The sequence below is a fragment of the Schistocerca americana genome, chromosome 5 (assembly GCF_021461395.2).
Source record: "Schistocerca americana isolate TAMUIC-IGC-003095 chromosome 5, iqSchAmer2.1, whole genome shotgun sequence".
Lineage (NCBI taxonomy): Eukaryota > Metazoa > Arthropoda > Insecta > Orthoptera > Acrididae > Schistocerca > Schistocerca americana.
Genome location: NC_060123.1, coordinates 50,070,644 through 50,093,651, shown reverse-complemented (window position 1 = coordinate 50,093,651; position 23,008 = coordinate 50,070,644). Strand labels below are relative to the sequence as shown.

Genomic DNA, 23,008 nt, shown 5'->3' with positions numbered 1-23,008 from the left:
TTCTCGAACATAATACGTGTTCCAAAATTCTACAACTGATCGACGTTAGAGATATAGGTCTATAGTTCTGCACATCTGTTCGACGTCCCTTCTTGAAAACGGGGATAACCTGTGCCCCTTTCCAATCCTTTGGAACGCTACGCTCTTCTAGAGACCTACGGTACACCGCTGCAAGAAGGGGGGCCAGTTCCTTTGCGTACTCTGTGTAAAATCGAACTGGTATCCCATCAGGTCCAGCGGCCTTTCCTCTTTTGAGCGATTTTAATTGTTTCTCTATCCCTCTGTCGTGTATTTCGATATCTACCATTTTGTCATCTGTGCGTCAATCTAGAGAAGGAACTACAGTGCAGTCTTCCTCTGTGAAACAGCTTTGTAAAAAGACATTTAGTATTTCGGCCTTTAGTCTGTCTGTTTCAGTACCATTTTGATCACAGAGTGTCTGGACATTTTGTTTTGATCCACCTACCGCTTTGAAATAAGACCAAAATTTCTTAGGATTTCTTGCCAAGTCAGTACATAGAACTTTACTTTCGAATTCATTGAATGCCTCTCGCATAGCCCTCCTCACACTACATTTCGCTTCGCGTAATTTTTGTTTGTCTGCAAGGCTTTGGCTATGTTTATGTTTGCTGTGAATTTCCCTTTGCTTCCGCAGCAGTTTTCTAACTCGGTTGTTGTACCACGGTGGCTCTTTTCCATCTCTTACGGTCTTGCTTGGCACATACTCATCTATCGCATATTGTACGATGGTTTTGAACTTTGTCCACTGATCCTCAACACTATCTGTACTTTAAACAAAACTTTTGTTTTGAGCCGTCAGGTACTCTGTAATCTGCTTTTTTTGCTAAACAGAAAAATCTTCCTACCTTTTTTAATATTTCTATTTACGGCTGAAATTATCGATGCAGTAACCGCTTTATGATCGCTGATTCCCTGTTCTGCGTTAACTGTTTCAAATAGTTCGGGTCTGTTTGTCACCAGAAAGTCTAATACGTTATCGCTACGAGTCGGTTCTCTGTTTAACTGCTCAAGGTAGTTTTCAGATAAAGCACTTTAATAAATTTCACTGGATTCTTTGTCCCTGCCACCCGTTGTAAACGTTTGAGTCTCCCAGTCTATATCCGGCAAATTAAAATCTCCACCCAGAACTATAACATGGTGGGGAAATCTACTCGAAATATTTTCCAATTTATCCTTCAGGTGCTCAGCCACAACAGCTGCTGAGCCAGGGGGCCTATAGAGACATCCAATCACCATGTCTGAGCCTGCTTTAACCGTGACCTTCACCCAAATTATTTCACATTTCGGATCTCCGTCAATTTCCTTCGATAATATAGCACTTCTTATCGCTATAAACACGCGTCCATTTTCACTGTCCAGCCTGTCTCTGCGGTATACATTCCAATCTGAGTTTAGAATTTCATTACCGTTTACATCTGGTTTCAGCCAACTTTCTGTCCCTAATACTATGTGGGCACTGTGACCGTTTATTAATGAGAGCAGTTCTGGGACCTTTCTATAGACGCTCCTGCAGTTTACTATTAGCACATTAATATTGTTATTCCCTGTTGCATTTTGCTTACTCCTACCTTGCCGCGTCTCAGGAGGCGTCTTGTCGGGCCTAAGGAGGGAATTCTCTAACCTAAAAAACCCACATGTGCACTCCACACGTACTCCGATACCCTTGTAGCCGCTTCCTGCGTGTAGTGCTTTCTTAGGATGCTTGTCTCTTAGCACTGACAACACTACACAACGCCGCTGGTCTCGGTCGCTAAGCGAACGCCGTCAGGCACTGCGTTGTCCGTGATGGGAGGTAATGTCTGAAACGTAGTAATCTCGGCACACTCTTGACACTGTTGACATCGGGCTGTTGAATTTCCCAACGATTACCGAAATGGAATGTCCCACGCGTCTACCTCCAATTACCATTCCGAGTTCGAAGTCTGTTAGTTTCCGTCGTGCGGCCATAATTACATCGGAAACGGTTTCACACGAATCACCTGACTATAAACGACGGCTCTGTCAGTGCCCTGCCATTTATGCCTTGTGTACACGATACTCCCTCCATCTGTAGGCGTGCATATCGCTATCACATCACTTTGATCACTTCAGTGTACATTGTGCACTATAATTTATTGGTTTTTAAAAGCTTTTTCTCGTAAAATTAAGACTAAATTTCAGGAACCAAGCAGTAATTAAAATATCGGAGCATTACGTCTTATTTTCAGTTCTCATTTTGCTTCATCATCATGCCTTTCAGCGTTCAGTGTGGAGCATAGCTCCCTTATAAAATTCCTCCACGATCCCCTATTCAGTGCTAACATTGGTGCCTCTTCTGATGTTAAGCCTATTACTTCAAAATCATTCGTAACCGAATCCAGGTACTTTCTTCTCCTTGGTCTGCCCCGACTCCTCCTACCCTCTACTGCTGAACCCATGAGTCTCTTGAGTAACCTTGCTTCTTCCATGCGTATAACATGAAGCCACCATCTAAGCCTGTTCGCCCTGACTGCTACATCTATAGAGTTCATTCCCAGTTTTTCCTTGATTTCCTCATTGTGGACACCCTCCTGCCATTGTTCCCCTGTACTAGTACCTGCAATCATCCTAGCTACTTTCATATCCGTAACCTCAACCTTGTTGATAACCTGAATCCATCCAGCTTTATCTCCCATACAACAAAGGTGGTCGATAGATTGAACGGTGCACAGATAACTTAGTCTTGGTACTGACTTCCTTCTTGCAAAAGAGAGTAGATCGAAGCTGAGCGCTCAGTGCATTAGCTTTGCTACACCTCGCTTTCAGTTCGTTCACTATGTTGCCATCCTGTGAGAATATGATCCTCAGTACTTGAAACCGTCCACCTGTTCTAGCTTTGTTCGTCCTATTTGGCACTCAATCCGTTTATATCTCTTTCCCACTGACATTACTTTCGTTTCGGAGATGCTAATCTTCATACCATAGTCCTTATATTTCTGATCTAGCTCTGAAATATTACTTTGCAAACTTTCAATCGAATCTGCCATCACAACTAAGTCATCCGCATATGCAAGACTGCTTATTTTGTGTTCATATATCTTAATCTCACCCAGCCAGTCTATTGTTTTCAACATATGATCCATAAATAATATGAACAACAGTGGAGACAGGTTGCACCCTTGTCTTACCCCTGAAACTACTCTGAACCATGACCTCAGTTTACCGTCAACTCTAACTGCTTTAAAAATTGGTGAGCTCTAACAGGATCAAGTCCAACATAAGCAAACGTATCTAGATAAGATATTCACTACCGCAATGCCGTTACGCTGGTCCAGCATACTTCACTTTCAGGGACACCCAAACTGTATTGGCTGTAGTCACGCCGACCGAGTTCTTTCGTCATTCATCTATTATAATTTCATTGTTTCTCGTAATAATGTCAAAGCGGTAGGTGGGTCAAAACAAAATGTCCAGACACTCTGTGACCAAAATGGTACTGGAGCAGAGGATGACAGACTTAAGGCCGAAATACTAAATGTCTTCTTCCAAAGCTGTTTCATAGGGGAAGACTGCACTGTAGTTCCCTGTCTAGATTGTCGCACAGATGACAAAATGGTAGATATCGAAATACACGACAGAGGGATAGAGAAACAATTAAAATCGCTCAAAAGAGGAAAGGCCGCTGGACCTGATGGGATACCAGTTCGATTTTACACAGAGTATGCAAAGGAACTGGCCCCCCTTCTTACAGCGGTGTACCGTAGGTCTCTAGAAGAGCGTAGCGTTCCAAAGGATTGGAAAGGGGCACAGGTCATCCCCGTTTTCAAGAAGGGACGTCGAACAGATGTGCAGAACTTTAGACCTATATCTCTAACGTCGATCAGTTGTCGAGTTTTGGAACACGTATTATGTTCGAGTATAATGACTTTTCTGGAGACTAGAAATCTACTCTGTAGGAATCAGCATGGGTTTCGAAAAAGACGATCGTGTGAAACCCAGCTCGCGCTATTCGTCCACGAGACTCAGAGGGCCATAGACACGGGTTCCCAGGTAGATGCCCTGTTTCTTGACTTCCGCAAGGTGTTCGATACAGTTCCCCACAGTCGTTTAATGAACAAAGTAAGAGCATATGGACTATCAGACCAATTGTGTGATTGGATTGAAGAGTTCCTAGATAACAGAACGCAGCATGTCATTCTAAATGGGGAGAAGTCTTCCGAAGTAAGAGTGATTTCAGGTGTGCCGCAGGGGAGTGTCGTAGGACCGTTGCTATTCACAACGTACATAAATGACCTTGTGGATGATATCGGAAGTTCACTGACGCTTTTTGCGGATGATGCTATGGTATATCGAGAGGTTGTAACATTGGAAAATTGTAGCGAAATTCAGGGGGATCTGCAGCGAATTGACGCATGATGCAGTGAATGGCAATTGAATCTCAATGGATACAAGTGTAATGTGCTGCGAATACATAGAAAGAAAGATCCCATACCATTTAGCTACAATATAGCAGGTCAGCAGCTGGAAGCAGTTAATTCCATAAATTACCTGGGCGTACACATTAGGAGTGATTTAGAATGGAATGATCATATAGGGTTGATCGTCGCTAAAGCAGATGCCAGACTGAGATTCATTGGAAGAATCCTAAGGAAATGCAATCCGAAAACAAAGGTAGTAGGTTACAGTACGCTTGTTCGCCCACTGCTTGAATTTTGCCCACCAGTGTGGGATCCGTACCAGATAGGGTTGATAGAAGAGATAGAGCAGATCCAACGGAGAGCAGCGCGTTTCTTTACAGGACCATTTAGTAATTGCGAAAGCGTTACGGAGATGATAGATAAACTCCAGTGGAAGACTCTGCAGGAGAGACGCTCAGCTGCTCGGTACGGACTTTTGTTGAAGTTTCGACAACATACCTTCACCGAGGAGTCAAGCTTTATATTGTTCCCTCCTACGTATATCTCGCGAACAGACCATGAGGATAAAATCAGAGAGATTAGAGCTTCTGTAGTGGTTAAACTGAAAGCTTCGTTCACCCCTTTTCATAATCACCGTAAGATTAGTCCGCATAAAGCGTAACAAAGCTGATGGGCCGATATGCCTTCTCTGAACCGATCAGCCAAATAGAACAGGGGTCTCCAAAGTACGGCCCGCGGGCCGAAACAGTCCCGCGAGAGCCGGCAAACCGGCGCGTGTTAGCTGGCCGGACATCCCTGGTATCCGGCCCGCCAAATATTTGAGGTGGTGCCTGCACTGCCAACAATTAATTTTCGAGGCCTATCGCGACCAGTACACCGCGACATTGTCGGAGCTCTATCTTTACAAAGCGGAAGGTCACGTTTAAACTTGTGGCTATCCACAATAAACAGACGGACCATTCTCCGTGCGATAGTGAAAAAAGAAGAACGGTTAACAGGCTAGTTTGGCGAAAACATTTTAAGTAAAAAAATTCTGTGCATTTTATTCTACTCACGAGTCTGGTGCAACTCTTTCAAATGGACGCCACTTCGGCGACTAGCCTTAGTAATCAATCATTATGGAAGATGCTTCTTAAGCGAGGTTTCACTTTCTTTTGATTACGTTGTAAAATACATATAGCAAGTAAATGGTATAAAATATTTTTATTTAAAGGCAATTTAAAGAAAATACAATACCTGGTGTACATAATGATATTGGATATTTTAGTTGTAACTGATGTATAAAAGTAACTGTAATTAATTTATATCCTGAAAACTCATAGTGTTAGAGTATTCATGTAAAGAAATTTAACATCTGAGTGATAATTAATGACTTTTATGTAGCTGTAACATTCCTTTCATAATTACCTCCAGTTGTAGATCAAGTTCACTGGTAGAGATAATCATCAGCGAATTAAAATGCTCATCACTTAATTTTGATCTGTAAATACTATTTGCATGTTTGATTTTGGAGAAAGATTTTTCACACAAATAAGTAGTGCCAAAAGCGGAAAAAAGCCACGGGCAAATTTGGAAACTGTGGACGGAAGACACTTATAAAATTCCAGTAATGTTGACTTTGAATGTTTTTCTTTAAAACAGTCGCTACATAGCAAATCAATATTTTCAAACATAATTTCAAACTGAAGTTCTGCGGGTAACGCTTCTCCGTTCCGTAACTCAGCCAGAGGGCGATTCCTTTCGTTCCAAAAAATTTCAGTTACTGTTCGGAATTCCAAAAAACGGGTCAGAACTTTACCGCAGCTAAGGCAGCGCACTGCAGTATAATATGGCAAGTCACTTTCCTCAATATCTTCAAGAAACTCCCGGAACTGGCGATGACTGAGTACTTGGGATCTGTTTTATTAACAATTGAAATAACTGGCTTTAAAACTTCTGACATATCTAAATGCTTTCCACACAAAGACTGTTGGTGAATAATACAATGCACTACTAATGATTTTGAGCCACCGTCATTTTCTATGGCCATAGAAAGTAGAGCAACAACACCTTTATTTTTCCCACTGGGTAGATCTTGGCCCTTATGACTTCGTGGAGGAATCTATGTGGCCTGCGGGCTAAAAAGTTTGGAGACCCCTGAACTAGAAGATCGCATTGCCCTCTTAGCAATGAGGATATTTTTTTTAATCAGTGTTGACCGTTTGTGCTTTATGATCTTTATGTGTTGTTGTTGTGGTCTTCAGTCCTGAGACTGCTTTGATGCAGCTCTCCATGCTACACTATCCTGTGCAAGTTTCTTCATCTCCCAGTACCTACTGCAACCTACATCCTTCTGAATATGCTTAGTGTATTCATCTCTTGGTCTCCCTCTACGATTTTTACCCTCCACGCTGCCCTCCAATGCTAAATTTGTGATCCCTTGATGCCTCAGAACATGTCCTACCAACCGGTCCCTTCTCCTCGTCAAGTTGTGCCACAAACTCCTCTTCTCCCCAATTCTATTCAATACCTCCTCATTAGTTAAGTGATCTACCCATCTAATCTTCAGCATTCTTCTGTAGTACCACATTTCGAAAGCTTCTATTCTCTTCCTGTCCAAAGTATTTATTGTTCATGTTTCACTTCCATACATGGCTACACTCCATACAAATACTTTCTCGCAGTATCGTATCTCCCATTTCATTTTCATCTACATTCTCTTCCATTTCTATAATATTGTCCTCAAGTACATCGCCCTTGTATAGACCCTCTATATACTCCTTCCACCTTTCTGCTTTCCCTTCTTTGGTTAGGACTGGGTTCCCATCTGAGCTCTTGATATGCATACAAGTGGTTCTTTTCCCCAAAGGTCTCTTTGATTTTCCTGTAGGCAGTATCTATTTTACCCCTAGTGAGATAAGCCTCTACATCCTTACATTTGTCCTCTAGCCATCCCTGCTTAGCCATTTTGCACTTCCTGTCGATCTCATTTTTGAGACGATTATATTCCATTTTGCTTGCTTCACTTACTGCATTTTTGTATTTTCTCCTTTCATCAATTAAATTCAGTATCTCTTCTGTTACCCAAGGATTTCTACTAGCCCTCGTCTTTTTACCTACTTGATCCTCTGCTGCCTTCACTATTTCTTTCCTCAAAGCTGCCCATTCTTCTTCTACTGTGTTTCTTTCCCCCATTCCTGTCAATTGTTGCCTTATGCTCTCCCTGAAACTCTGCACAACCTCTGGTTTAGTCAGTTTATCCAGGTTCCATCTCCTTAAATTCCCACCTTTTTGCAGTTTCTTCAATTTTAATCTGCAGTTCATATCCAATAGATTGTGGTCAGAGTCCACATTTGCTCCTGGAAATGTCTTACAATTTAAAACCTGGTTCCTAAATCTCTGTCTTACCATTATATAATCTATCTGATACCTTTTAGTATCTCCAGGGTTCTTCCATGTATACAACCTTCTTTCGTGATTCTTGAACCAAGTGTTAGCTGTGATTAAGTTATGCTCTGTGCAAAATTCTACAAGGCGGCTTCCTCTTTCATTTCTTACCCCCAATCCAAATTCACCTACTATGTTTCCTTCTCTCCCTTTTCCTACACTCGAATTCCAGTCACCCATGACTATTAAATTTTCGTCTCCCTTCACTATCTGAATAATTTCTTTGATTTCGTCATACATTTCTTCAATTTCTTCGTCATCTGCAGAGCTAGTTGGCATATAAACATGTACTACTGTAGTAGGCGTGAGCTTCGTGTCTATCTTGGCCACAATAATGCGTTCACTATGCTGTTTGTAGTAGCTTACCCACACTCCTATTTTTTTATTGATTATTAAACCTACTCCTGCATTACCCCTATTTGATTTTGTATTTATAACCCTGTATTCACCTGACCAAAAGTCTTGTCCCTCCTGCCACCGAACTTCACTAATTCCCACTATATCTAACTTTAATCTATCCACTTCCCATTTTAAATTTTCTAACCTACCTGCTCGATTAAGGGATCTGACATTCCACGCTCCGATCCGTAGAACGCCAGTTTTCTTTCTCCTGATAACAATGTCCTCTTGAGTAGTCCCCGCCCGGAGAACCGAATGGGGGACTATTTTACCTCCAGAATATTTTACCCAAGAGGACGCAATCATCATTTAACCATACAGTAAAACTGCATGCCCTCGGGAAAAATTACGGCTGTAGTTTGCCCTTGCTTTCAGCCATTCGCAGTACCAGCACAGCATGGCCGTTTTGGTTATTGTTACAAGGCCTGATCAGTCAATCATCCAGACTGTTGCCCCTGCAACTACTGAAAAGGCTGCTGCCCCTCTTCAGGAACCACACGTTTGTCTGGGCTCTCAACAGATACCCCTCCGTTGTGGTTGCACCTACGGTACGGCTATCTGTATCGCTGAGGCACGCAAGCCTCCCCACCAGCGGCAAGGTCTATGGTTCATGGGGGGAGGACGATCTTTATGTGATTTCCAATTTCGATTCTTTTAATTCCACAGGACATACTTACTTAATTAAACTTCTTCCAGGAGCACACGTTTCCCAGGACAGATTCTGTGAAGTTTGGAAAGTAGGAGACGAGGTACTGTTGGAAGTACAGCTGTGAGGACGCCTGGTCGGATGTGCTTGGGTAGCTCGGTCTATAGAAGATTTGCCTACCAAAGGCAAAGGTCCCGAGTTCGAGTCTCTGTCCAGCACACCGGTTTAATCTGCCCGGAAGGTTCATATCAGTGCACACTCCGCAGCAGGGTGAAAATTTCATTCTGGAGGATTAAATTTATTTGCACACTTTATTATTATCCTTTATTGATTTACTTACCTTATTAAGCCTCCTAACCTCATCAAGCCTTCTATTTCCGCCAATTCCGAAACTGAAAAAATACAAATCAAGAAATCTGCAGAACCTATTCTGGAATCGAACACGTTTCTCTGCTCTGCAGCCAGATGTTTTCATCAAACAGCGGTTGCTTTACAATTATATAAGCAGAAGTCATAAAAATATCTTTCCTCAATTTCTACGACAATATGCGTTTGTGGACCCCATATATCGCGAGGAAGAATGCTCAGTTTTCAATTACCAATAAAACCCAGCAATTTTTGGGTTGGTTTTCACAAAAAAACTGGGGTGATCGACCCAAAATATCTTAATCTTTCACTTTAGGTTATACGCAAGCGATCCCCCAACATGTAAGTCGACTCTCACGGCTACATCTGAGGCCTTTCCCTATAAAGTTGCTGGCGTCCACCGTATAAAATATTTCGTGGAAAGAAGGTATAATATGCATACATTATCACTTGCTGACACATTACGACAGTGGAACAGAACATACCACAATCTGTCGTCTTTTACAGGACTGGAATGATGATTACCTGCCGTGGGATCCTAACGTGTATGATGGCATCCAAGATGTGAGGCCGAGGCCCGACGAAATATGGACACCGTCCTTCATTGTGACTGACCAGTGAGTTACATCATTACACAGTTCTACTGACTGCTACCAATGTAAATCAAAAGATAATGTCTACAAAATTATCTTCTCTTGGTTTTAATATGAATGATCGGAATTACAGGATTCTTCTTCCTGTTTTCAGAAATGATATTGATAGTGTCATTTAAGTTGAACACACGCCTGCAGCATAGATTATGCAGCTGCATACTCCTCAGGTTGATGGTTGAGTTAATAAAATGTTTCATTCAGTTTTAATTTCACGTTAATTTATTCAACACATTTGTCGTCTAATACACTTCCAGAATAGTTTTGCTGACATTCGACTACCTAGTAAGATCAACATCAAAGCGTTATCGCTTCTGCCAGTTATGAGATCTGCAAGTAAAAAATACGCCGCCTCTGCGGCTGATCATTTCTGCATCCACTGATACATTAAAAAACACATCCATATTAACCAACGATTAATATGATTACGCGTTCACCCAGTCCCAGTTGCACATTTTATTCATCAAATTCAAAAATTTAAAATGTTGTCGTAATATATTCATTAAGAGCCATATCCTTATGTTAAACTTTTAAAATAATAAGTATTAACAGTTGCATACCAATGCTGTATGTTGCACTAGCCAACACCAATGGCAGGGGTCAGCGACTGACCCCACAACCATCACACATTCTCTATCTAGGATAAATCACATTACTTATGTATTTCCATAATTTTGGCAGATTAGAAGATTAATATGTTGATTATTATTACTGGGAAAGAGTTTCTGCGACATTTTTAGTAAAAGATAAATAGATTTTTTACATTTATTTGTATTAATTTCACAATTACAAGGGTTACTCAGATTCACATTCAGAACACTTCACAATACGAACTACTTCTTCTTTCTTGGTGTGTGCAGGGCAGATATACTTCCTGCAAGAAGTGCAAGCCTTCATGTACTTACGATCTTTGTTTCTGGCACATAAGTGACAGCGTCCTTTCTTTGGCAGATTATACACAGCTGCACGTGTTACTTTCCGTCGTGGCTCCGTAACGTTGTTTCCTCTGCCCACAGCATCTTGATTTTGATTACACTCATTCCCAAAAGTTGATAACGCTGTAGTGTATTTTGAGGCCTACGGCATTTTGAGCGTGTCTTTTCATATTGAGGTCACAAAGTTCACGAGCAAGATCTTTCAGGTACTTCTTTCTTCCAGAACTCTTTGAGCTTTCGGATGTTCACCACTAATTTCATTGTCTGAACTTTCACGCAAATTTCTGATTTCGTCATCTGTCAATTTCATTTTCTTGTGCATTCTGTCAAATGCCACAAAGATGTTACCTTCCACTCACCGCACTGTTTACCGGTTGATTGCGAGTGGTGATTGTTGACCTGCTACACCTTCAGTTATAACAATCGCTATAACTCAACGATGAGTGTAAACCAAAAGCTGTTCTTATTGTCCATTGTAGCAGTTATAATTACGATAAATGTCATGTATTTATTGAATAAACTACTGAACATGACAGGAGCTTTAGCCTAAAAACTGCGTTGGGGTCAGTTACTGACCCCATCCATTGGTATGCAACTGTTAGAGACTGTTTATATGTCTTCAGACAGTGAAGCTCAAGGTGCTCAAATCATCCGGAATATATTCATCCCGTATTTGAAAAGAGAGCACTTAGCGACTTCCAACAGACTCTACAAATAATTTCAAACATTCTGGAAACCCTTTATTGCTGACAAAGCTTACAAAATAATGACAGGAAAAAAATTCATCGATTGCGACATTTTCAACGTTCATACAGTAAAACTTCAGCATCTGGCATGATGTTTTAATTTAACTACTTTAAAAGCAAGGGTGCTAACATTAAGAGTCAACACTGAAAGCCTCGATGAGGGGGATATAAGAAGAACAGGAGTCCATTTAGAGGAGATTGGGAACCAGTATTAGAATCAGAATTTGAAAGAGCTTTGGAGGTCTTCAGATCAAATAAGGCAGAAGGGATAGATAACATTCCATCAGAATTTCTACTATCATTGGGGGAAGTGGTAACAAAACGGCAATTCACGTTGGTGTGTAGAATGTATGAGTCTGGCGACATACCATCTGACTTTCGGAAAAGCATCATCCACACCACACAATTCCGAAGACTGCGAGAGCTGGAAAGCGCGAGAATTACCGCACAATCAGCTTAACAGCTCATGCATACAAGTTGCTTACAAGAATAATATACAGAAGAATGGAAAAGAAAACTGAGGATGCGCTAAATGACGATCAGTTTGCCTTTAGGAAAGGTAAAGGCACCAGGGAGGTAATTTTAACAATGCGGTTGATAATCAAAGCAAGACTAAAGAAAAACCAAGACACGTTCATAAGATTTGTCGACCTTTAAAAAGCGTTCGACAATGTAAAATGGTGCAAGATGTTCGAAATTCTGAAAAAAGTAGGGGTAAGCTATAGGGAGAGACGGGTCATATACAATATGTAGAACAGGCAAAAAATGTTCAAATGTGTGTGAAATCTTATGCGACTTAACTGCTAAGGTCATCAGTCGCTAAGCTTACACACTACTTAACCTAAATTATCCTAAGGACAAACACACACACCCATGCCCGAGGGAGGACTCGAACCTCCGACGCGACCAACCGCACAGTCCATAACTGCAGCGCCTTAGACCGCTCGGCTAATCCCGCGCGGCGTACAACAGCCAATAGGGTATAATAAGAGTGGGCGATCAAGAACAAAGCGCTCGTATTAAAAAGGGTGTAAGACAAGGATGTAGCCTTTCGCCCCTAGTATTCAATCTGTACGTCGAGGAAGAAAGGTTTAGTAGTGGAATTACACTACTGGCCGTTAAAATTGCTACACCAAGAAGAAATGCAGATGATAAACGGGTATTCATTGGACAAATATGTTATACTAGAACTGACATGTGATTACATTTTCACGCAATTTGGGTGCATAGATCCTGAGAAATCACTACCCAGAACAACCACCTCTGGCCGTAATAACGGCCTTGATACGCCTGTGCATTGAGTCAAACAGAGCTTGGATGGCGTGTACAGGTACAGCTACCCACGCAGCTTCAACACGATACCACAGTTCATCAAGAGTAGTGATTGGCATATTGTGACGAGCCAGTTGCTCGGCCACCATTGACCAGACATTTTTAATTGATGAGACATCTGGAGAATGTGCTGGCCAGGGCAGCAGTCGAACATTTTGTGTATCCAGAAAGGCCCGTACAGGACCTGCAACATGCGGTCGTGCATTGTCCCGCTGAAATGTAGAGTTTTGCAGGGATCGAATGAAGGGCAGAGCCACGGGTCGCTACACATTTTAAATGTAACGTGCACTGTTCAAAGTGCCGTCAATGCGAACAAGAGTTGACCGAGGCGTGTAACCAATGGCACCCCATACCACCACGACGAGTGATACGCCAGTATGGCGATGTCGAATACACACTTCTAGTGTGCGTTCAGCGCGATGTCGCCAAACAGGGATGCGACCATCATGATGCTGTAAACAGAACCTGGATTTATCCGAAAAAATGACGTTTTGCCATTGGTGCACCCAGGTTCGTCGTTGAGTACACCGTCGCAGGCGCTCGTGTCTGTGATGCAGCGTCAAGGGTAACCGCGGCCATGGTCTCCGAGCATGTAGTCCATGCTGCTGCAAAACGTCGTCGAACTGTTCGTGCAGATGGTTGTTGTCTTGCAAACGTCCCCATCCGTTGACTCAGGGATCGAGACGTGGCTGCACGATCCGTTACAGCCATGCGGATAAGATGCCTGTCATCTCGACTGCTAGTGATACGAGGCCGTTGGGATCCAGCACGGCGTTCCGTATTACCCTCCTGAACCCACCGATTCCATATTCAGCTAACAGTCCTTGGATCTCGACTAACGCGAGCAGCAATGTCGCGATACGATAAACCGCAATCGCGATTGGCTGCAATCCGACCTTTATCAAAGTCGTAAACGTGATGGTATGCATTTCTCCTCCTTTCACGGCGCCAACCTTGTGTGAATGCTCTGAAAAGCTAATCATTTGCATATCATAGCATGTTCTTCTTGTTGGTTAAATTTAGCGCCTGTAGCACATCAACTTCGTGGTGTAGAAATTTTAATGGCCAGTAGTGTAAAATTCAAGGTGAAAGGATATCAATGATACGATTCGCTGATGACATTGCTATCTTGAGTGAGAGTGAAGAAGAATTACATGATCTGCTGAACGGAATGAACAATCCAATGAGTACAGAATATGGACTGAGAGTAAATCGAAGAAAGACGAATGTAATGAGAAGAAGTAGAAATGAGAACAGCGAGAAACGTAACATCGGGATTGATGGTCTCGAAGCAGATGAAGTTAGGGAATAATGCTAGATAGGCAGTAAAATAACCAATGACGGACGGAGCAAGGCAACATCAAAAGCAGACTAGCAATGGTAAAAAAGGCATTCCTGACCAAGAGGTCTACTAATATCAAATATTGGCCTTAATTTGAGGAAGAAATTTCTGAGAATGTACGTCTGGAGTACAGCTTTGTATGATAGTGAAACATGGACTGTGGGAAAACCGGAACAGAAGAGAATGGAATCATTTGAGATGTGGTGCTATAGACGAATGTTGAAAATTAGGTGGACTAATAAGGTAAGCAATGAGGAAGTTCTGCGCAGAATCAGAGAGGAAAGAAACATGTAAAACAGTGATAAGGAGATGAGATAGGATGATAGGACATTTGTTTAGACATAAGGGAACAACTTCCACGTTACTAGAGGGAGCCGTAGAGGGAAAAAAACTGTAGAGGAAGAGAGAGATTGGAATACAACCAGCAAATAATTGAGGACGTAGGTTGCAAGTGCTATATAAAAAAAAAACTACCACTAATTCTATCCCCAACACATTTTACTCACAGTATCCATATACATCGAAGCGCCAAAAAAAAAAAAAAAAAAAGTATAGGCAAGCGTATTCAAATGCAGAGATACGCAAACAGGCAGAATATTGCGCTTCGGGGTCGACAACGCCTATGTAAGCAACAAGTGTCTGGCGGAGTTGTTAGATCGATTACTGCGGCTACAATGGCAGGTTATGAAGACTTAAGTGAGTTTGAACGTGGTGTTATAGTCGGCGAACGAGCGATGGACACATCGTCTCCGATGTAGTGATGAAGTTCGGATTTACCCGTACGACCATTTCACGAGTGTACCGTGAATATCAGGAGTCCGGTAACACATCAAATATCCGACATCGCTGCCGCCGGAAAAAGATCCTGCAATAACGGGACCAACGACGACTGAAGTGAATCGTTCAGCGTGACAGAGGTGCAACCCTTCCGCAAATTGGCGCACATTTCAATGCTGGGTCATCAACAAGTGTCAGCGTGCGCACCATTCAACGAAACGTCATCGATATGGGCTATCGGAACCGAAGGCCTGCTCGTGTGCCCTTGGTGACCGTACGACACAAAGCCTTACGCCTCGCCTCGGCCCGTCAACACCGACATTGGCCTGTTGATGACTAGAAACATGTTGTAATTCTTCATGCTTTCCCGGCGATCTGTTGACATCTTGGATATTCGGGAATCCAGCCGTATGTTCGCGTCGTTCTCGCACGATATTTCAACAGTGTGCCTCGCTGTCTTCTTCAGGTGCTACCTGAGACTGGTCCTTGGGTCGATCGAGTCCAGTATTTATGCCTGGCAGGAGCTCGGCGTTCCCTAATCGGTCCGCGTCGAGTGTTCCGTCTGTGGTCCGTGCCCACCAGACTCGGCTTCAACGGACGCCTCCAGTCGCGGATGTTCCGACTGCCGTCGGCGCCCGTTTTGGCCGTCCTCAACGGTTGTGGTTGTCATCTGAGGTGTGTGAGACCCGATCTGATATGTTGGGTACTCTATCTCATGACTGTTACTATGATTTCCACTTCTGTTTCGTGCCGGGCGCTCTCTAATCGGTCCGCGCCGCGTCGTGTGTTCCGTCTGAGGTCCGCGCCCGCCAGACGCGGCTACATTGTCCCTCTCTGGTTGCCGGTGTTCCCTCCGCCGTCTGCGCCCGGCCTGGCCCTCTTCTGAAGTCGAGTTCATGATATGGGGTGTGTCAGATCTGGTCTCTAATGTCCGACACCTTGTCTCACGGCTGTTCTCTCGGTCTCTACTTCTATTTCTTGTAGAATCCTGGAGTGTCCTGCGTTGAGTTTCACAAGCTCAAGCGCTGGTATCCAGGCAGTGCTGATTTGGTATCCCGAGTCACGGTTGATTAGATTGTCTGTGACCTTAATCTCAATGGCTTCTTTAATGACACTGTCCCAAAATCTTGAGGTCTGTGTCACAATCTTGGTGTCATTGTAATCCATTGAATGACCAAGTTCCAGACAATGCTCTGCTATGGCTGATTTAGTTGCCTACTTGAGTGTGGTATGTATCTGGTGTTCTTTACACCTGATGTCCACAGTTCTGGTGGTCTGGCCAATATATGACATCCCACACTGGCATGGTATGTTGTAAATACCTGGCTTGCGAAGCTCCAGGTCATCTTTTACATTCCCCAGCATAGCCCCAATTTTGGTGGGTGGGCAAAATATGCTCTTGATGTCATATTTCTGGCAAATCCTGCTGATCTTGGCAGAGATAGGTCCGGCGTATGGCAGGTATGCCATCTTATTTGCCTCTTCTGGTTCTTCTTCTGGATCCTTTGGCCGGTTGGCAGGTTGAAGTGCCTTCTGGATATCTCTAGAGGAGTACCCATTCCTGAACACTGATTGTAAGTGTTCTATTTCTGTGGCCAGACTATCAGGATCTGACAGAGTTTGTGCTCTGTGGACCAGTGTTTTGAGCACTCCATTCTTCTGTGCCAGATGGTGACAACTGCTGGCTTGTAGGTATAAGTCAGTATGCGTAGGTTTGCGGTACACACTGTGTCCAAATGTGACATCTGCCTTTCTCTTCACCAGAACATCCAAGAATGGAAGTAGTCCATCCCTCTCCATTTCCATTGTGAACTGAATGTTCGGATGGCAAGAGTTCAGATGTAGCAGGAACTCATCTAACTTCTCTCTACCATGGGGCCAGATGACAAAGGTATCATCCAAATACCTACAAAATGCACTTGGGTTGATATGTGGCTGAAGGAACATGTGCCTGGTCGGACGAGTCTCGTTTCAAATTGTATCGAGCGGATGGATGTGTGTGGGTGTGGAGACAACCTCATGAGTCCACAGAACCTGCATGTTAGCAGGAGACTGTTCAAGCTGGTGGAAGCTCTGTAATGGTGTGGGGCGTGTGAAGCTGGAGCGATATGGGACCCATGATACGTCTAGATAAGACTCTGACATGTGACACGTACTCAAGCATCCTGTCTTATCACCTGCAATCATTCATGTCCACTGTCCATTCCGACAGACTTGGGCAAATCCAGCAGGACAATACGACATCCAACACGGCCAGAATTGCTAAAAAGTGGTTCCAGGAACACTCTTCTGAGTTTAAACACTTCCACTGGCCACCAAACTCCCCAGACATGAACATTATCGAGCCTATCTGGGTTGCATTGGAACATGCTGTTCAGAAAAGATCTCCACTACCTCGTACTCTTACGGATTTAATGGTAGTTCTGCAGGATTTATGCTGTCACTTCCCTCCAGCACTACATCAGACATTACTCGAGTCCATGCCACGTCGTGCTGAGGCACTTCTGGGTGCTCGCGGGGGACCTACACGACATTAGGCAGTTGTACCAGTTTCTTTTGCTCTTCAGTGTTTGTCACCAAATATACAATCAAAATTATATTGTTGTACAACTCATAGTTCAAGAGATAGGTCTTTTCTTAAAACTGACTGTAAATTACTCACTCTATACTCACCCAGTCTTATGTCTTATTCATTGCCTCATTGAAGAATGGGGGAGGGGAGGGGGGAGGGTTACTTGTCTATTCGAAGCGCCCTGAGCACAACACTTTCATGCTCTAACCTTAACCCCATAGCTGACTGATTTAACAAATATATATATACACTCCTGGAAATTGAAATAAGAACACCGTGAATTCATTGTCCCAGGAAGGGGAAACTTTATTGACACATTCCTGGGGTCAGATACATCACATGATCACACTGACAGAACCTCAGGCACATAGACACAGGCAACAGAGCATGCACAATGTCGGCACTAGTACAGTGTATATCCACCTTTCGCAGCAATGCAGGCTGCTATTCTCCCATGGAGACGATCGTAGAGATGCTGGATGTAGTCCTGTGGAACGGCTTGCCATGCCATTTCCACCTGGCGCCTCAGTTGGACCAGCGTTCGTGCTGGACGTGCAGACTGCGTGAGACGACGCTTCATCCAGTCCCAAACATGCTCAATGGGGGACAGATCCGGAGATCTTGCTGGCCAGGGTAGTTGACTTACACCTTCTAGAGCACGTTGGGTGGCACGGGATACATGCGGACGTGCATTGTCCTGTTGGAACAGCAAGTTCCCTTGCCGGTCTAGGAATGGTAGAACGATGGGTTCGATGACGGTTTGGATGTACCGTGCACTATTCAGTGTCCCCTCGACGATCACCAGTGGTGTACGGCCAGTGTAGGAGATCGCTCCCCACACCATGATGCCGGGTGTTGGCCCTGTGTGCCTCGGTCGTATGCAGTCCTGATTGTGGCGCTCACCTGCACGGCGCCAAACACGCATACGACCATCATTGGCACCAAGCCAGAAGCGACTCTCATCGCTGAAGACGACACGTCTCCATTCGTCCCTCCATTCACGCCTGTCGCGACACCACTGGAGGCGGGCTGCACGATGTTGGGGCGTGAGCGGAAGACGGCCTAACGGTGTGCGGGACCGTAGCCCAGCTTCATGGAGACGGTTGCGAATGGTCCTCGCCGATACCCCAGGAGCAACAGTGTCCCTAATTTGCTGGGAAGTGGCGGTGCGGTCCCCTACGGCACTGCGTAGGATCCTACGGTCTTGGCGTGCATCCGTGCGTCGCTGCGGTCCGGTCCCAGGTCGACGGGCACGTGCACCTTCCGCCGACCACTTGCGACAACATCGATGTACTGTGGAGACCTCACGCCCCACGTGTTGAGCAATTCGGCGGTACGTCCACCCGGCCTCCCGCATGCCCACTATACGCCCTCGCTCAAAGTCCGTCAACTGCACATACGGTTCACGTCCACGCTGTCGCGGCATGCTACCAGTGTTAAAGACTGCGATGGAGCTCCGTATGCCACGGCAAACTGGCTGACACTGACGGCGGCGGTGCACAAATGCTGCGCAGCTAGCGCCATTCGACGGCCAACACCGCGGTTCCTGGTGTGTCCGCTGTGCCGTGCGTGTGATCATTGCTTGTACAGCCCTCTCGCAGTGTCCGGAGCAAGTATGGTGGGTCTGACACACCGGTGTCAATGTGTTCTTTTTTCCATTTCCAGGAGTATATATATATATATATATATATATATATATATATATATATATATATATATATACCAAGAGAATTTGCCAGTTTTGGTTATTTCTATCGTTAAGAGAAATTTTTAGATCGTATAAAAATTATAATTTTACGGTGTTTTTTAAATTTTGTTAAGTACAGATTATAGCCTTGACGACTACAGATTTTAATTAAGTATTTTTGGAGATAAAAGTTAATCACAAAAATCTACTGAATACAGTATGTGCATGTGTAATGTAACAAATGTACCAGACGCCACCTGTCGGTAATAGTATTATAATTAATATAAATGACGTGCATTCTCCCAACCAATTTTATGTGGCGCAGCATGTGAAAGTTGCTGGATTTGGACGGGTTACTCCTTTAACCGAAATATCAGGTACGTTCTGGTACATTTGATGTTGATTAGATAGGATGAAAACGCTTTGCATTCGTGAAATAGTAAATTAGTACCACTATCGTTGCAAATCTGAAGGTGGTTCTAGATGATTCGAAAGCTCATATGAATAAAAATTTTCCAATCTAAATCTACATCTACATCTACATCTACATGATTACTCTGCAATTCACATTTAAGTGCTTGGGAGAGGGTTCGTCGAACCACAATCATACTATCTCTCTACCATTCCACTCCCGAACAGCGCGTGGGAAAAACGAACACCGAAACCTTTCTGTTCGAGCTTTGATTTCTCTTATTTTATTTTGATGATCATTCCTACCTATGTAGGTTGGGCTCACCAAAATATTTTCGCATTCGGAAGAGAAAGTTGGTGACTAAAATTTCGTATATAGATCTCGCCGCGACGAAAAACGTCTTTGCTTTAATGACTTCCATCCCAACTCGCGTATCATATCTGCCACACTCTCTCCCCTATTACGTGATAATACAAAACGAGCTGCCCTCTTTTTGCACCCTTTCGATGTCCTCCGTCAATCCCACCTGGTAAGGATCCCACACCGCGCTGCAATATTCTAACAGAGGACGAACGAGTGTAGTGTAAGCTGTCTCTTTAGTTGCATCTTCTAAGTGTCCTGCCAATGAAACGCAACCTTTGGCTCGCGTTCCCCACAATATTATCTATGTGGTCTTTCCAACTGAAGTTGTTCGTAATTTTAACACCCAGGTACTTAGTTGAATTGACAGCCTTCAGAATTGTACTATTTATCGATTAATCGGATTCCAACGGATTTCTTTTGGAACTCATGTGGATCACCTCACACTTTTCGTTATTTAGCGTCAACTGCTACCTGCCACACCATACAGCAATCTTTTCTAAATCGCTTTGCAACTGATACTGGTCTTCGGATGACCGTACTAGACGGTAAATTACAGCATCATCTGCGAACAACCTAAGAGAACTACTCAGATTGTCACCCAGGTCATTTATATAGATCAGGAACAGCAGAGGTCCCAGGACGCTTCCCTGGGGAACACCGGATATCACTTCAGTTTTACACGATGATTTGCCGTCTATTACTACGAACCTGCGACCTTCCTGACAGGAAATCACGAATCCAGCCGCAGCTTGATTAGAAGACGGATTACAAGTAACAATGTAGCATAGGCTGCAACGGGCCAAAATCTTACCCTAGAATGTCAGGTTATGAGATTATGTTTCAGAGTCAATGAAATGAGATTCCTGCGTGTACGCCAGACGGACGGAGAGGCCTCAGAGCCGGGGTGTGTGGTGCGCAGGTGGCAGGGGCCGTCGCTGCAGGCGCAGCGGCCGACGGAGGAGTGCGTCGCCACGCACGCGGGCGAGGTGGAGTGCATGTGGCCCGCCTCGTTCAGCCTCGCCTGCCAGCTCGAGTACGCCCTCTGGCCCTTCGACTCGCAGCTCTGCGAGTTCTCGCTCATCTCCATCAGCGACAACTCCAGCAGGATGACGCTGCACGTCAACAATCAGGCGAGTTTCTCACCTCGATTTGCCTCTTACTTGTGAACCGTGATCTATTTTCAAAGAATATTCTTAATTACAATGAAATGGACACCCTAAGCTGCTTATTGGCGTTGACATACGTCAACGGGGACAGATGAAAATGTGTGCCCCGACCGGGACTCGAACGCGGGATCTCATGCTTAATCTCATTTTGTTCGTTTTCGTTCGTTGTATCTGCTCTGGGCGGACGTCGAAAGACAGTTTTTTTTTTTTTTTTGTTACAGAGGGCAGCTAGCCCTCTGACCGAACACGCTGAGCTACTGTGCCGGCTGATAAATTTAAGCTTTGAGAAGTCTCTTCTGAATGTATTAGAGTTGGATTATTTGGGGAAGGAGACCAGACAGCGAGGTCATCGGTCTCATCGGATTAGGGATGTATGGGGTAGGAAGTCGGCCGTGCCCTTTCAGAGGAACCATCCCACCATTTGCCTGGAGTGATTTAGGGAAATCACGAAAAACCTAAATCAGGATGGCCGGACGCGGGATTTAACCGTCGTCCTCCCGAATGCGAGTCCAGTGTCTAACCACTGCACCATCTCGCTCGGTGCACGCCTCCCGCGAAACGCACATTCTCAACGTATTGTCCCGTACTACGTTCGTAGTGCCCCCGCCCAATGTAGTGCGGGACAATACTTTAGGCCGGCCGGAGTGGCCGTGCGGTTCTAGGCGCTACAGTCTGGACCCGTGTGACCGCTACGGTGCAGGTTCGAATCCTGCCTCGGGCATGGATGTGTGTGATGTCCATAGGTTAGTTAGGTTTAAGTAGTTCTAAGTTCTAGGGTACTGATTACCACAGGAGTTAAGTCCCATAGTGCTCAGAGACATTTGAACCAATAAATTCGTTAACACACCAAATCCGACAAACATGACAGAGGCAGCTACTAACATACGGTAGATTGATAGGGAGATTACCGAACAACCCGAACCGCAGGTTGCTCTAATCCGCCCCTACTCCACAAGGGAAAAACGGACCACCCAATTAATAAACAACCACCTTCCCGCGGGTGCGCAAACGGAGAAGAATGGTGGGACGACCCCAAAGCAAGACGGCTGGTGACCTCACCAAGAAAACAAGTAGAATTTAACAAGAGTAAATCGAACAACATATCACGAATCACTTTTCTAATAAACTGCGATTTCTCGAGAAGACTTGGCGAAGCACCCCCAAATCGCTCTCCCGAACCGTCCGCTGCCAGCCGCTTCAACGGACGCAGGAAGGCGCGCCGATCTCCCGTCTCACGGCGTCGCAGCTCGCACCGGCCAGACTGATGTCGTGGGTTGACTCCTGTTGCTCTCGTGTCGACCACGAAGCCCCTACCCCTCGCTATACGGCGCGGCCCACTGGACTCACGTGGCGACCTCATATGAGCCGACGCTCAAGACGGACAAGTCATCTCGTGTCTCAGTGCACGACCGACCAACCGATCGAACCAACCGCCAATGACCATTGCCTGATCGAACTCGAGCAGACTGGCGACCTAACGCGCAGACTCAGGTGTACGAAGTAAGCCCCGACCGGGCGACCACTCGCTGAGTTCTCTTACTGGCGGAGTGGAAAGACTCTCATTTTGCCGGCTTTAAAGGTTGATCCGAACGACAGACACACTAGCACTCCGAACGACAGACAGACACAAACTGCCTGACAAATGCCGACGAGAGACAGATTAGCAAGCTGGGGACGAGAGGCTGACCCAGACTGACCCTCTGGCGACTTTTTTTTCTTTATTGTATTTCAATTCCCCATCGGGGCGGGCTGGCAGCAGCATATGCGCTGCTCTTCAGCCGAAAGACATAGA

General features: G+C 44.7%; 1 protein-coding gene across 1 annotated transcript in view; it reads left to right on the top strand.

Annotated features, from left to right (window-relative positions):
• The window catches only part of LOC124616001 (neuronal acetylcholine receptor subunit alpha-10-like), a 209,666-nt gene that overhangs the window by 102,082 nt on the left and 84,576 nt on the right, over positions 1–23,008 (top strand). Inside the window, exons 4-5 of the mRNA XM_047144212.1 lie at positions 9,742–9,851; positions 20,970–21,180. Coding sequence (XP_047000168.1) covers positions 9,742–9,851; positions 20,970–21,180 — 321 coding nt within the window. The remainder of the gene's footprint in view (positions 1–9,741; positions 9,852–20,969; positions 21,181–23,008) is intronic.